This window comes from Bubalus bubalis, chromosome 3, assembly GCF_019923935.1.
Source record: "Bubalus bubalis isolate 160015118507 breed Murrah chromosome 3, NDDB_SH_1, whole genome shotgun sequence".
NCBI lineage: Eukaryota > Metazoa > Chordata > Mammalia > Artiodactyla > Bovidae > Bubalus > Bubalus bubalis.
Window position 1 is genome coordinate 163,785,152 of NC_059159.1, and position 16,158 is coordinate 163,801,309.

At 46.4% G+C, this 16,158-nt stretch overlaps 1 protein-coding gene and 2 long non-coding RNA genes across 5 annotated transcripts in view; 2 read left to right on the plus strand and 1 right to left on the minus strand.

Moving 5' to 3' along the window:
- Nucleotides 1–487: 487 nt before the first annotated feature.
- Nucleotides 488–10,883, plus strand: LOC112583977. Its single transcript, XR_006550165.2, has 5 exons — nucleotides 488–2,040; nucleotides 3,354–3,426; nucleotides 5,688–5,745; nucleotides 10,061–10,227; nucleotides 10,305–10,883. It is a non-coding gene; the product is annotated as an uncharacterized LOC112583977 (long non-coding RNA).
- On the minus strand, nucleotides 2,724–11,978 carry LOC112583978. The gene is made up of 2 exons (XR_003108338.3): nucleotides 11,408–11,978; nucleotides 2,724–2,991 (listed from the first exon to the last, which is right to left on the minus strand). It is a non-coding gene; the product is annotated as an uncharacterized LOC112583978 (long non-coding RNA).
- A 2,532-nt stretch (nucleotides 11,979–14,510) lies between these two features.
- Nucleotides 14,511–16,158, plus strand: part of SNX30 (sorting nexin family member 30) — a 109,251-nt gene continuing 107,603 nt past the window's right edge. Inside the window, exon 1 of one of the 3 annotated variants that reach the window (XM_044940464.2) lies at nucleotides 14,511–14,953. In XM_044940464.2, coding sequence (XP_044796399.1) covers nucleotides 14,798–14,953 — 156 coding nt within the window. In that variant the 5' untranslated portion in view covers nucleotides 14,511–14,797. Of the gene's footprint in view, nucleotides 14,954–15,523; nucleotides 15,930–16,158 lie in introns of those variants that run through there. The other 2 variants (XM_044940459.2, XM_044940461.2) reach the window with 2 other exon arrangements.

The following is a 16,158-nucleotide window of genomic DNA, read 5'->3' on the forward strand; positions in this document are numbered from 1 at the left end:
ATATTGGTCAATGTGCCTGCTCAGTCATGTCGGACTCTTTGCGACTCCATGGACTATATATAGCCCACCAGGCTCCTCTGTCCATGGAGTTTTCCAAGCAAGAATACTGGAGTGGGTTGCCATTTCCTCCTCCAGGGGATCTTCTCGACCCAGTGATCAAACCTGCATCTCCTGAGTCTCCTGCGTTGGCAAGCAGATTCTTTACCACTGTGTCATCCATCTATCTAGTCAATAGTTCAGGTAAGTATGTTGTTGTTGTACAGTCTCACAGCTGTGTCCAATTGTTTGCAACCCATGGACTGCAGCATGCCAGGCTTCCCTGTCCTTCACTATATCCTGGAGTTGCTCAAACTCATGTCTGTTGAATTGATGATGCCATCCAACCGACTCGTCCTCTGTCACCCCCTTCTCCTTCTGCCCTCAGTCGTTCCCAGCATCAAGTTCTTTCAATGAATTGGCTCTTTGCATCAGGTGGACAAAGTATTAGAGCTTCAGTTTCAGCATCAATCCTTCCAATGAGTATTCAGGGTTGGTTTCCTTTAGGATTGACTGGTTTGATAAGTATGTAAATCCTACATATCTACTAGTGGAAAGTCCAAGACAAAAGGAATGCGTGTGATAGACCTGGGGCTCTGTTAACTGGTAAGGAAACTCCAAGTAACAGTCTGTGAGGTGCCTCCTTCTGAAGCCAGTATGATAACTTGTTTAGTCACTAAGTTGCGTCCAACTCTTTTGTGACCTCACGGACTATAGCCCACCATTCTCCTCTGTCCATGGAATTTCCCAGGCAAGAATATTGGAGTGGGTTGCCATTTCCTTCTCCAGCTTCCTGACCCAGGGATCAAACCCGCGTCTCCTGCATTGGCAGAATTCTTAACAGCTGGACTACCAGGGAAGTCCAGATTGATTGACTTAAAATAGAAACTTTTATTTTGCCACTGTTCTGTCCCTTTAATTAAATAGACTGAACCCTACTGTTTTCAATGGCCTATGTAGAGGATTCATGACACTTCTTTAAGCCCCTCTTGGGCCTGGCAGCCTGAATGCAGTGTAGTGCTTCATGTCATCTCCTCTAATGTGGTCACCTCTAAGGGACCAGGTTTCCAGGACATGCCAGTGTCCTCAAAATCCCCAGAAGAGTGCTAAGCAGGTACACCTGCTGATGGATCTTTAAACATAATGAAGCATAAATGTGCCCTTCCGTTCATTTACAATAGAAGTTTAATAAAAATACAGGCTGAATGATATGTCCTTTTCTATAGGATGCTTTTGAGTGTGTAGGCCAGAATCTCATTTTGCTTTAAAAGCTGATCTAATCCTTTCGTCAAATAATTTTAGCAGGCTGATTCTTAACCACTGGCACCACCTGGGAAGCCCCCCAGGACCTTGTGGTCAGCATGTAATCCTGAATTCTGGAACCTATGAATATAAATGTTGTCTTATATTGGAGAAGGGTCTCTGCAGATGTGATTGCATTAAGGGTACTAAGGTGGGGAGATTATCCTGGATTACCCAGGTGAACCCTGAACACAATCACAAACATCCTTATGAGAGAGAGAGGGAGAGTTGACACAGGCAGAGGAGAAGGTGTGTGATCACGGAGGCGGAGCCTGCAGTGATGAAGCCGCAAACCAGTGAATTCCTGACAGCTCCCAGGAGCCGAAAGAAGCAAGAATATTCTCCCCTCCGTTAGTTTCAGCACGAACTGATTTTGGACTTCTCATCTCCAACACCGGGAGAGGATAAATTTCTATTGTGTACAGGCACCGAGTCTGTGGTCATCTGTTACAGCCTTCACAGGAAAGTAATACATTGCTTTTCACTCAGAGCACGTGCGAGAGTACCTGAGAAACAAATGCTGGAAAGACTTTTTTGTCTGGGTTGCATTTTCATGAAATGATTCAGACTTACAAAAATATATAATAATGTAATAGACACCGTGGAACTTACTTTACTGGCTGAAAAACAAAACATTTCAAGTATATTTGAATTCTTCCAGCCACCCTCCCTCCACTATGTTCCTCTCAATCCATATCTGAGGTAAGTCACTCTCCTGAATTTGGTTGTCATTGCTCCAATACATATCTTTAAAATTTTGCTACATTGTATTCCTAAAATATAGTCAATTGTTTAAAACTTATAAAAATGTGAACATTCTATCTTGCTCTCTATATGATTATATATATATATGTATATATATTGTTTTGCAATTTTGCTTCTTTTTTGGTAATTGTGCTATTTCGTAATTGTGGTAATTGTGGAGAAGGCAATGGGACCCCACTCCAGTACTCTTGCCTGGAAAATCCCATGGATGGAGGAGCCTGGTGGGCTGCAGTCCATGGGGTCACTAGGAGTCAGACACAACTGAGCGACTTCACTTTCACTTTTCACTTTCATGCATTGGAGAAGGAAATGGCAACCCACTCCAGTGCTCTTGCCTGGAGAATCCCACGGACGGGGGAGCCTGGTGGGCTGCCATCTCTGGGGTCGTACAGAGTCGGATACGACTGAAGCGACTTAGCAGCAGCAGCAGCAGCAGCAGCAGCTATATCCTTGAATACTTTCTACATGCAAAGTAGCATATTGGGCAATGTGGATGATACTAGACAAATTGGACAGGAAATTTTTGCACCAACATTATCCTGTTAAAAGAGCTATTACAGTATTTCCCCATGGTTTTAAAGGAAGGCTCCTACTCAGTAAGGTCAATCCAAAAAATGCAGAAAGCTTAAAGAGTTTATTGGGGGGGTTAAGAATTGCAATTCTGGAGACAGATTTGGGTAAAACCAGAAGAGTGTTCTGGGGAAGAGAAAGTGTCAGGGGCTTATAAAGGCAAAAGCCATAATAGAAGAGTACAAAGTACAGAGCCATGCGCTCGGACAGAAGAAAGGGAATGTGTATCCTGAAGGGATGGCTGTCGCAAGTTGCTTTAAGGCGAGGGTCCATTAAATATCTTGAATTTCTGGAACTTTGGGCAGATGCTCTGGATGCCTGTGTTAAGACAGTAAGTGGTCAAAGGTCAGATTGCCATCTGGGCTGAAACGTACATAAGGCATACTTCCTCAGTGGCCTCCCAGCTGTGTTTTATTTAAAGAAAAATTTTTTAGGTCCCACTACACAGCTTGAAGGATCTTAGATCCCCCACAAGGGATCAAACCTGACCCAACCCCCCAGTAGTAAAAGCTCAGAGTCCTAACCACTGGACTGCCAGGAAGTACCCTGGCTATACTTAAAGAGGTCTTTTAGCAATTCTGACTCCATTTTTATTTTTCTTAAACAGTATCTAATATCTAAATATGTGACTATAACTTTGAGCTAATAACATGCCTATCTCTCTTCTTACACTGATGCAGTTTAAAGCATGTGATTCTCCCAGAGCAAACATCATTTTATCATTTTGAGAAATCTTTTCATTGGCAACACCAGGTATGATCATTTTCTATACTTTATTCCTAACACCTGTAAGGCAACAACTCCCACTTATCTTTACAAGATTTGCAAGGTAAATGTGACAATACTTATCAAAATTAAGAGTTGTTTACAACTTAATCACAGAAAAAAAAACTCACAAAATTCATACATTCAGATTACTACATTAAATTTTATGTGACACTGATGTTTTGGCAAACTTGGCCACTATTCACAGTGTGAAGAGGATGCCTTTAGCAGCTGCATGCATCTTTGGGTTTGCTTGCCTCTTCCACCAGTTTTCTCTATTCAAGATTGTAAACTTTCATCTCTGGCACAATATGAAGTCACTTGGCTTTCATTTGGCCCAGTACTACCAATAGGCCCAAGCAAAAGAGGCTCCTGCCTCCGCCTTTTAGATGGTCTTGCATAATACACACGTGTACACACACGTTTGTTTTTTTAAAAATTGGGGGTTATTACTTTACAATATTGTAGTGGTTTTTGCTCGACATGAATCAGCCATGAGTGTACATGTGTCCCCCATCCTGAACCCCCTTCCCACCTCCCTCCCATCCCATCCCTCTGGTTTGTCCCAGTGCACCGGCTTTGAGTGCCCTGTTTCATGCATCAAACTTGGACTGGTGATCTATTTCACATATGGTAATAGACATGTTTCAATGGTGTTCTTTCAAATCATCCCACCCTCGTCTTCTCCCACAGAGTCCAAAAGTCTGTTCTTTACATTTGTGTCTCTTTTGCTGTCTCTCATATAGGGTCATCATTACCATCTTTCTAAATTCCATATATATGTGTTAACGTACTGTATTGGTGTTTTACTTTCTGACTTCCTTCACTCTGTATAATAGGCTCCAGTTTCATCCATCTCATTAGAACTAATTCAAATGCATTCTTTTTAATAGCTGAGTAATATTCCATTCACACGCACGTTCTTTAAGGAACAGATGAGAACCTCTGGCCCTTGGCACTGGCCCAACACAACCTAGAGCCTAGAACATCTGCTCCTAACACTACTCAAGCCCCATGGAAACACTTCATATCTCTTGCCCTCTGCTTCCAAAGTGAAAGGCAGCTGGGCTGAAATGCTGTGCAGGTTTATCAGTCTTGTCCCCATTGAGGTCTGGGTTGCGGAAAAACCCAGTCTCCCTCCTGTGTGTCTCCTTTACACTACTGTCACACTCACACTTCCGACAGCAGAAGTGGGGGGAGGTTCACACAGTTCTGAGACACCAGCTGTGCTGCGCTCAGACGTGTCCTACTCTTTGTGACTCCATAGACTGCAGCCCGCCAAGCTCCTCTGTCCAGGGATTTCCCAGGCAAGAGTACTGGCACGGGTTGCCATTCCTTCCTCCAGGGGATCTTCCCGACCCAGAGATTAAACCTGCGGTTCCTGCATCGGCAGTCAGAGTCTTCTTTACTGCCAGGCTACCTGGGAAGCTGGATACCAGCTGAGTGCTCTGCAATTTAACTCCATTCTGACACCATCCACCTGAAGATAGCATTAGACCCTACAGGGTAAGGGCTCAGTCTCAGGAGACTACCCCCACCACCACCCCCAGTCCCCTCAATCACAAGTAGGTTACCCACAACTTCTGTCTGACTTGGCTACGAATTGGCAGTTCCTGTTACCTCTTTTCCACCAGGATTTGATTATATGCTAGAGGAACTCAAAGAACTCCGGGAAATACCTGTGTTTAGCAGTTTATTAAAGATTGTGATAAAGAATACAGTTGAACAACCAGATACATAAGGTGAGGTCTGGAAGGATCCTGAGCTTAGGAGCTTCTGTCACGGTGGAGTTGGGGTGTATACCCTCCTGGTGTGTGGGGACTTCACCAGCCTGGCAGCTCTCCAAATCCCATACTTTGGGATGTTTATGGAGGCCTCATCATGTAGGCATGGTGAATCATTAATTCCATTTCCAGCCCCTCTCCCCTCTCTGGAGACTGGGGAATAGGGCTGAAAATCCCAAACTTCTGATCATGACTTGGTCTTTCCAGTGGTGATTTAACTACCATCTAGGAGCCCACCCAGAATCACCTCATTAGAACAAACCCACTCCTATTACCCAGAAAATTCCAATGGATTTAAGAACCCTGTTTCAGAAACCAGAGGCAAAGGCCAGCAATTAGAACAGCAGATGCTCCTAGTGTTCTTATCACTTAGGAATTCACAAGAGTTTCACAAACTCTGTGCCAGGAACAAGGTGGGGAATGGGAGGCAGAAACCAATATATATTTTTTCTATTTTCTCACAAGGTCAAAAATGGACACTGCTTTTTGGTGCAAGGAATAGTTAAGGAGCAGAAGTCCTTAGGTAAGAAAGAAGACAAATTATTAACTTCTAAATACCAGATGAATTCAATAAATTCTTACACAACCAACAGTCATTTCTCTTTAGTGCTAAATGTCCATTTCTTTGCTTTTCTTCTTATTCTCACTTGTGATTCTGGAGTTGCTCATGACTTAGTACAGTTGGCGGAGAAGGCAACGGCACCCCACTCCAGTACTCTTGCTTGGAACATCCCATGGACGGAGGAGCCTGTTAGGCTGCAGTCCATGGGGTCACTAAGAGTCGGACACAACTGAGCGACTTCACTTTCACTTTTCACTTTCATGCATTGGAGAAGGAAATGGCAGCCCACTCCAGTGTTCTTGCCTGGAGAATCCCAGGAACGGGGGAGCCTGGTGGGCTGCCGTCTATGGGGTCGCACAGAGTCAGACACGACTGAAGTGACTTAGTATAGCATAGCATAGTACAGTTGGACTATAGCTGAGGGACATTTTTGCAATATTAAACAATAGTCCTCTCATATTTGTATATGTATCGGTTTATATGTACTATGAAAGTGAAAGTGGCTCAGTCGTGTCTGACTCTTTGCAACCCTGTGGACTATACAGTCCATGGAATTCTCCAGGCCAGAATACTGGAGTGGGTAGCCTTTCCTTTCTCCAGGGGATCTTCCCAACCCAGAGTGAAGCATAATACTGATTCTTCACTGTCTGCCTCCAGTTATTGCTTTAAGAGATGGTAAAAATTGCAATATAAGAGATAATTTATGATATAAAATATATTTTAATCTATGATAATCATTTATCATATGTATCCCCATTTCCGTGTTTTAATATGATATGTAAAATTTGGTTCATTTCTGAATCTAAATATTAAGAATTTAATCAGCAACTTCAGTTGTTTACTTACCAGAGAACATGTTTTCTTCAAATTGAAATTAATTTTTAAAACTGTCTTGAGAAGTACAATCACTTAAAAGACTTTGTCCAGTTTGACATTACTTTTGTTAAATTAAACAAGGAGGCCATTAGGCTGAGGTGGCTCTAAAGCTGTGGCAAACCCAAAGGTAAGCCTGTAAACGACTCAAGGTTATGAAACTGAACAACCAATCACTAATGGCCAAGTAGTCTTTAAGTTATAGACAACCCATCATTTCTTTACTTCTGCCCTTTCTCCTTAAGTCTCTCCCCAGCTCCTATCCATGGAGTACTCCTAACCACTTCCGGTTTGGCGCTGTCTGATTCAAGTAGATTTTTGCTTGAATAAACTCTTACAATTTTTGAGAAATACTCTTAGAACTTTTAATACACCTCAGTTCATCTTTTTTTTTTTTTAATTGTAGCATAGTTGCTTTTCAATGGTGTGTTAGTTCCTGCTGAACAGCAAAGTGAAGCAGCTGTATGTACACATATATCCCCTCTTCTTTGCATTTCCTTCCCATTCAGGTCACGAGAGTAATGAGTAGAGTTCCCTGTGCTATACAGTCATTCTCTGTAGTCATCCATTTTATACATTATAGTTTTATATGCCGATCCCAATCTCCCAGTCACCTCGGTTTATCTTTGAACACAGCATTTATATGAAAAATCTTATCATCTTATAATGTAAATATTTTGCTGCTATAAAGGCAAGAGAAATTAATTTTATAAACTGTTTATATATTTATTTTTCTATTCATATTAAATATCAACAGACCCCCCCAGACATGAAAAATAAAGTTTGTTGTCCTTGATATTTAGCCAGCTTTCAGTCATCTGGGGGCATCCCAGGTGGCACTGTGGTAATGAATCTGCCAGCCAATGCAGGAGACACAGGTTCTATCCCTGGGTCAGAAAGATACCCTGGAGAAGGAAATGGCAAGCTACTGCAGTATTCTTGCCTGGAAATTTTCCATGGACAGAGGAGCCTGGCAGGTTACAGTCCATGGGGTTGCAAAGAGTTGAACACAACTGAGCACACGCACACAGTCATCTGGATCTGCTGTGTGTGTGTGTGTCAGTCAGTCATGTTGTATTCTTTGCAATCCTGTGGACTGTAGCCTGCCAGGCTTCTCTGTGCACAGAATTCTCCAGGCAAGAATACTGGAGTGGGTTGCCATTCCCTTCTCCAGGGGATCTTCCCAACCCAGGGATTGGGCCCAGGTCTCCTGCATGGCGGGTGGATTCTTCATCCTCTAAGCCATCAGGGAAGCCCATAAATCTGGGTCCTGAGTGTAACTTTCAGCACCATCTTGCTACACTGCTCAGCAGTTAGAAAGACAAGGCCTCATGCCTGCACAGTCTCACTACCTCTGTATAATGAAGATGAGTCTGTGGGCCTGCATGATCGTTTATCACCCTGTGTATAAAGCACAGAACGGGCTGGGCAGAGCAGGCCTGCCCTGAGCCACCAGGCTGGCAAGGATCTGGGAAGAGCTGGTGGTGCGTTCAAAGGTTTTGGGAAGGCTCGGGAGCTCTGCCTTAGGGAAGCAGGAACTCGGCTGCTGCTGCTGCTGCTAAGTCGCTTCAGTTGTGTCCGACTCTGTGCGACCCCATAAATGGCAGCCCACCAAGCTCCCCCGTCCCTGGGATTCTCCAGGCAAGAACATTGGAGTGGGTTGCCACTTCCTTCTCCAATGCATGAAACTGCTCCTCTTCTATTTTAGAGCTTTTCCTGCATCTTTAGAGAGTAGTGTTTTTTTCCTTTCCACCTTTTTTCCTTCTTCATTATCATTACCTGTAGAGGGGAACGGTTAATGAGGTTTCAGATTTCCCAAGCGAAAATAAATAACTAAATACTAAGGAATCAGATTTTGTTGGGGGTGGGGGGCTGAGCTTTGCCAGGCCACAGCCATTGTAATGTCTAAGACTATTTGCTCCCCTCACCGGCACCCGGGAACTGGTTTTCACCTCGCATCTTTGGGAATGCACATTATTGAAGGATGCTGCTGCTGCTGGGAACGTTGCTTGCCACCAAGGCATGCTCTCTTCTTAGACTTTGCCCTGCCTGCTTGTATTCCTCATCTTCTGAATCCCTAAGGATGAGTTCAGCTGCACATTACAGGGATCCCCATTAAACTGCCTGAGATTTTAGGGGTGTGTGTGTGTGTGTGTGTGTGTAAAAATATTTATTTATTTGGCTGCGCTGGGTCTTAACTTGGTTGCAGCTCACAAGATCTTCGATCTTTTGACAAGGCATGCAGAATCTATTGCAGCATTCAAACTTAGTTGCAGCATGTAGGATCTAGTTCCCTGACCCGAGATTGAACGCGGTCCCCCTGCATTGGGAGTGCAGAGTGTTAGCCACTGCACCACTAGGGAAGTCCTGGGATGTGCATTTTCCATTTAAGAAGGCCGGAGTTAAGTGTAGTGGCTCAATGATGCCATCAAAGACACACTCGACCTTTATGCACTCAGTGATCCTCGGGGTATTGGGAACGTCTCGCTGGTGCCACAAGATGGCGGTAGCAGCTTCAGGCATCAGGGCCTCACAAGGCTGCATTTGAAGGGAGAGGAAGACAGGGACACAAGCAGTCATGAGGGGCAAAGGAGGGACAGCCGACTCACAGCTGCTCACATTTCTTTCCTTCTTGCTTACTTCCTCCCTCCTTTGCCTTTTGGCTTTACCTGAAGTAGCATTCTGCTAACCCACACCACATCAGAACGCATCACATCAGGAGGGGCCCGAGCAGTAGAACTAACTGGTTAACCTCACGCAGGTTATTTAACACTGCTGAGCCTCAGCTTCCACACTTAGGAAGTGAGGGTCATATACTAGATGCCTTATGTAGGTAAGCTTTTTACTGAAGTATCACATAAGGGCTCACAGATCAGAAAGGTATTGCTTGATGAATTTTTACAAAGAACTAGAAAGCAATGGCACCCCACTCCAGTACTCTTGCCTGGAAAATCTCATGGATGGAGGAGCCTGGTAGGCTGTAGTCCATGGGGTCACTAAGAGTCGGACACGACTGAGCGACTTCCCTTTCACTTTTCACTTTCATGCATTGGAGAAGGAAATGGCAACCCACTCCAGTATTCTTGCCTGGAGAATCCCAGGGATGGGGGAGCCTGGTGGGCTTCCGTCTATGAGGTCGCACAGAGTCGGACACAACTGAAGCTACTTAGCAGCAGCAGCCTCCCTATTAAGAAACAATACAATTACCTTAGAAACCTTCACAAAGGTAACACTATTCCACTTTTACCTCAGTACATCAGTTTTGTCTGTTTTTGAACTTTATACAAATGGAATCAGCTGGAGACATTCTTTCATATCTGGTTTTTTTCACTCAACCCTATGTTTGTGAAATTCATTCACCATGTTGCATCTGTTTTGTGTTTTTTTTGGCCACGCTGTGTAGCTTGCAGGATCTCAGTTTCCCATACCAGTGATTGAAGCCAGACCACTGCACACAGTGAAAGCCTAGAATCCTAACCACTGGACCACCAGGGATCTCCCCACCACGTGTTTCTTCATTCTCCTTGCGGTATAACATTATATTTGTGTCACTATGCTGTTGACAGTCAGGTGGGTTTTTTCTAGTTTTGGTTACTATAAATATCTGCTTCTTTTGAGATTCTTGAATCCATCTTTTCTTTTTTTAGGGAGGGGGCCATGCTGTGCAGCTTGTGGGATCAATCTACCTCCTTGACCAGGGATGGAACCCATGCCCCCTGCATTGGGAGCAAGAGGTCTTAACCACTGGACTATGAGGGAAGTCCCTCTTGAATCCATCTTTTGATGAATATACATATGCACTGTTTGTATGTTTTAGGAGTGGAACTGTTGGGTCATTTAATGTCTGAATGTTCATTTTCTAGATGCTTTTTAAAGATCATTCCTTGTGATGGAACCAAAGACTATCACGGATCACACAGCTAATACACAGGCTTTCCATTCTGTCCAAAGATTCACTAATAAGCCTCAATACCAAGGCTTCCAGTACTTGTCAGCTCAATACCCTTCTCCAGCCTAGCCTCTCAAATGGGTAGACACTACAAGGAATATACATACACTTACACACTCCAGAGCCATCTTGTAAAGACAGTCAGGTAACTCTGTACTGGCAATGAATCACATTTCCGTGGCCAGATGAAGCTCCGGGAAGCCTGCCGGGCTAGCTAGAGAAGTCTGGAGTGGGGAGCTCTGGAAAACATCTACTTCATTGTGAGGGTCTTTACAACCAGAGCTGTGATATGAATCTGTCAGCAAATAGTTCATCTGAGCTCTTCGCCCAGATTTTAAGCACCTGGTAAATGGTCAATAAAAATAAGCATAATATTTAGGGCAAAAGGACCAAATAATTAGAATTTTATAAGAAAAAATTGCTTTTCTAAGCAACTTTTCATCAAACAGGAAAATTTTCCAAAGTAACAAGTTTAAAAGTGCTATTGACAAAAAGAGGCACATCAGTATATGATTTAGAGAAATGGGTGGAGCTATAAGAAACAGTATTTCTTAAAGTATAGTCTGTATAGACCAGAATCAGCATCACTAGGATGTTGTTTTAAGAAATACAGATTCCAGACCCCATCATCCCTAAATCAGACTCTCTTAGGTGGGTCTAGAAAGTTGCATCTTAACAAACTCACTGGTGGTTCTTAGGCACCAACTCCACCATCTGTATTACATTCCCTGCTGCAGAGGGTCTCCACACTTTCAAGCTAGGAGCTTCTACATGGAAAGATGCAACAATCCTATCACTTACCCACAAGCTTCTTTGCTGTTTCTGGGATAAGTTCTAATTTCTTGTTTGCAAAAGGCCTCCAGTGGACCTTCTGGCTTTTGCTTTTTCCTGGGACGTCACTGGCTAAATTCAACTGTGCGCACAATTTTGCCTCTGTTGGCGATAGCGCCTTCTCAGTTGCCCCTCTTGTTGGAGGCGGCCCGCTGTGGCTTTCTACATGTCACTCTGAATGCCCTCTGAAACCCTCCTTTGTCCTTATCAGCCGTCCACTTCAGAAGTGGTGGTGTTATTTTGAGGCAGGGTTTGGGATGTCATATAAAATAAAGCCATGATTGTATGAAAAACCAGAAGAGGATAAGCAGCTAACACAAACATGAATAAGGCCTAAGCACATGCTGTACCAGGGGAGGGAAAGAGAGAATGCTTTGCTGCGACTCTGCTTTGTTTCTGAGGTCTGGATGCTCATGGAACGCCCTGAGACTTGCTATGACGTTTCAGGATTCAGGCATACTTACCGAATTCTGGGGCCTAAGGCCCTGTCTTCTGCAAGGTTCCAGCCTAAGTGCCCGAGAGTCCTTATGGACAGGGATGAGGGGCCTGGGAGGTGGGGGAAGGCCCCATGCTGTGTTCTTGGGTTCTGCTGGCACCTCCCCTATGCACACACATCCAGTGCATTCTCCTCAGAGCTGACCCCTAGAAACCCAAGCTTCCCTCCATAAATTCCAGTCAACAGTACAACCTTTTGCTCCGACACAGACACTGCACATTTCCTCCTCACCACCATGTTGCTTGGAAAAACTTTTAGTAGAAGCACAGGCGCATAGTCTGGGACACTGGCTCTATTTCAGTGACAGTTTTCCACCACAAAGAACACTGAAATACAACAGGAAATGGTGAGTATGCATAGGCAGTCCTGGGCTAAATTTGAATGGTGGAAACTGTATTCCAAAATGTTTTCCATAGAAGCTCACTTTCTTTAGTTTTGATGACTACCCACTGGATCATTGTGGCCACAAGCCATTGACCAACCAGGAAACTGGAAAATAAACTGTTTCATATGGGCTTTCAGAGACTTTGTTTTGTTTTTGGTTTTTTTAAATGGTAGGAGCATAGAAAAATGATACACTGACCCCAAATGAGAAATAGAGGAGTTTGGAGAGTAGCATGTTTATGAAAGCTTTGTGATTATCATTTCATAAGAATAGTAGAGAAAGCACAGAGGGAAAGAAAGGGGATTAAAGTTTAGGGAACATCTATCCATGCCAGCATTTTGCTGGGAATGTTAGATAGCAAATGCTATTTTGTTCTCACAACCACCAAGTAAAGTAAGTTTTATTACCTGCTTCTTGTCCTTTTTGGTTTAGGAAATGGGTTCATTTAGGTTAGGTGACTTGCTCATGGTCACCCACTTAGAGTTTGCAATCAGGAATTCAAATATTGGTCCCTTTTCACTCTTACTTGGCATTCTGAAGAGAAAGCTGTGTGGAGTCTGAATAAAATAAGATCTGGATTATGGGAAGGTGGCCTGGGTGTTAAAAAAAAAAACAAAACACCATTCAATAAAAAAAAAAATCTGTTGTACATCTATAGAACTCTCATGTCTAGTTATATTCATGCTATTTGCTTTAATTGTTGTCTGTCATAGTTGTAAGCATCCCTTGAATATAAAAGTATTAATTATATTCAACTCCAAGAGGACTGGACACTGGCATTCTTGTGAGGTAGATTTAGTATTTAAAATTGTTCCCAGTATCCTCTGAGTCCTATTCTCCACCAAGGTAGACCCACATTGGGGGTGTGGGGAAGGGAATAGATGATAACTTGAGGACTAAGGTCGGATGATTTAGACCAGGGGAAATAAGGGAAGGTCTCAGTGAATCCCTGGGAGATGTTTTGGGTCAGCTTTAGCTCTTGGCATTCTCCTCCTGCTATCATTTGTTTCTTTGGAAAAAAAAAAAAAAAAAAGTGATGGAGACCACAGTGAATCCCAGCTTCAAGATTAGTCAGGTGATGGGACATCCCTGGTGGTCCAGTGGCTAAGACTGTGCTCCTAACGCAGGGGGCTGGGTTTGATTCCTCCTCAGGGAACTGGAATCCATAGGAGGCAACTAAAGATCCCACCCGCTGCAACTAAGACCCAGGGGAGCCTAAAAAAAAGATTAGTCAAGTGAAACTGGATAGATCTAAAGAGTTTGGGAAATAGATCAGGAAATGTGGTCCCTTACAAGGGCCCCCCCTCCCTGTTAGTGTAGTATCAATCTCTTCTAACATGGGCTGATGACCTCTACTGACTTGGCCCTGAACACAGAAGCGGTGAAGCCAGGTAAAGTGGAGAAAGGAGGTGAACTACCATCTTCAAATAGCCAAGTAACGCCTTGACTATCTCCATCCTGCTAACGAAGGTCAGAGTCCAGCCCAGCCAAAAGCCTGGAAAGGAAGCACAGAAGCATGAAAACCAACGACAGGAAACCTCACGATACTTTCAAACGGCAGTTCGGTCAAGGTGTGCGTTTAAGAGTCATAGATCAAGTGTAGCACTCGCTTTTTATTTACTGATGCTCTCTCTTCTGAGGTTCTACCTTACATAAACCCGGTGAACAGCAGCAGCAAAAAGGCATAGGGATCTCAGCGTGCCTCTGATGAAATCCACAATGCCTCCTCGAATTCCCCGCCCGATGTTCTCTGTGCTCAAGGAACCTCATAACCTTTTATGCCATTCTTGCTTCGTAGTTCCTTCTATCTTGGGTTTGAGAGGCCAGAAAATCTCAACTCACGTGCGTGTCCCTAAAGCCCCCGCCCCAGCCCCAAGCGTGGCTGCCCCTGGGCGCAGCAGTAAACGCGGCTGGAATAGAACAGGGTCCTCCAACGTCTGTTTCCACCTCTGATTTCCGTTAAACATTAGCTCCGGGGTCTGCGCGCAGACCCCAAGGGGCCGGCCTCCGGGGGACGGAGCTTGGACACTCGCCGGACCGCCGCAGAAGGCCGGGGGCGCACTTCCTGCGGGACGGCGGGCGGGGACCGAGCTGACCGCCTCCCCTTCCCCGCCCCTCCCGCGCTCTTCCCGCCCCTCCCCCTCCCCCTCCCGGGACCGCCGGGCGCCGCGGGGGCGGGGCCGCGAGCTGGCTGGGCGGCGTGGCGGTGCGGGCCGGGCGCCCGGGCTAAGGTGCTAGTGGACCCGCCGCAGGCTCGGGTGCCGAGCGGGGGCGCGCGGCGCGGCTCGGAGCCGAGCAGCCCAGCCCAGCGCGGCGCGGGCAGACGCAGCCAGCGGGTGGCGGTGGCGGCGGCTCCCGACCCAGCTGGTGCTGGGCCTCCGATCGAGCGCGGCCTCGGCCGGGGCGCTGGGGGAGTCCGCGGAGGCGGGCTGTAGAAGGAAGCGGCGGCGGCGGCGGCGCGTCCCGAGCCGAGCGCGCCATGTCTGGCGGGCCCCCCAAGGCCCTGCCGTCCACGGGGCCCCAGTCTCTGCGCGACATGCCGCACCCGCTGGCCGGCTCCAGCAGCGAGGAGGCCGTGGGCGGCGATAGCACGCCCAGCCCGGACCTGCTGACTGCCCGCAGCTTCGGCGACAAGGTGGGACGCGCGGGGCTGTGGGTTGGGAGACTGGTTGGGCTCCCGAGGGGGATGAAGGATCTAGAGCCCGGCTGGGCACCGGGCCGCGCCCACCCTGCCGCCCGTTTCCCGGGGGCCGGCGTGCCCTCGCCGCGGAGCCTTGGGAAGAATCGTCTCCTCTCTGCCGCCCCCGCGGGGTCGCAGCCGCGCAGGGGGAGCGGCCAGAGTCGAGGGCTGGCCGGGCTTGGCTGGTCTCGAGCGCCAGTGACAGCTGGTGGGGAGGGGTCCCGCCTGCTCGCTGAGGCTGGAGGCGTGTGTGCAGTGCTCAGCGCCTGTGTCCGGGGATGGGGTCCCGGTTCCTCCAGATGCAGTCACTTGTAGCTCCGCCAGTTTGCTGGGACTGCAAAGAAAAAAGAGTTAATGGTTTCCGTGGTCTTAACTGCCAGAGGCTTCTTACCCCCCGTCTGTCACGTGGGAAGTGATCTTTGTTTAGGTTTGCTGTGTGCCCGGGAGAGTCACCTGACTCAGATCCCCGCCGGCTGCGGGAGGAGAGTGCCCCTGTGGTTTTCTGTCTGGGGCTCCATTTACCTCTGACGGTCTCCCACGCTGTTTAAGCTTGGCAGAGGCTGGTTTTGTGGCTGATGGGAAGAAAGGTCGCCCTTTGACCTCCTTTGTGTAGAGGGAGGTTCCTGATTCTCTTAGAGCAGCATGACCCTCCTGCTGCTTTGAGGGATAGGAGAGTCCAGTCAGGGGTTAGGGACGGACGGCATCTCCCTTCCCCCAACAGGCATTTCAGCTGTGATCGGGACTCAGCAGTGATTGTATCAGCGCTGCTGTTGTGACTTAGTCACTAATTGCAGAAATTAGGTGTTCTCAACACCTGTGATCAGAATAGTCTTTCCTAGTAAAATACTAAATGAATGCCTCTTTGTCCCAGTACTAAATGAAATCAGGAGACCCAACTTTCTTTCCCCCTTAGATGGGAGGACATGTGGTGGTGAGTGAAATGAGTGTGAGAGCACTGAGCAGTCAGAATAGCCAGGGAGTGGGACTTGATGAACCGTCCCAAGAGCTCTGTGAAAGCAAAGAGTAGAGTTGGGGGAGCAAGGGGAGGGACAGCATTAGGAGTAAGGGAACATAAAGCTAAGGAAACCAGTGGGTTGCACAACTGGAGGTATGTGCGTGTCTCTTTGTAAATATTCCTCTTTATTTTATAGATTATAAGC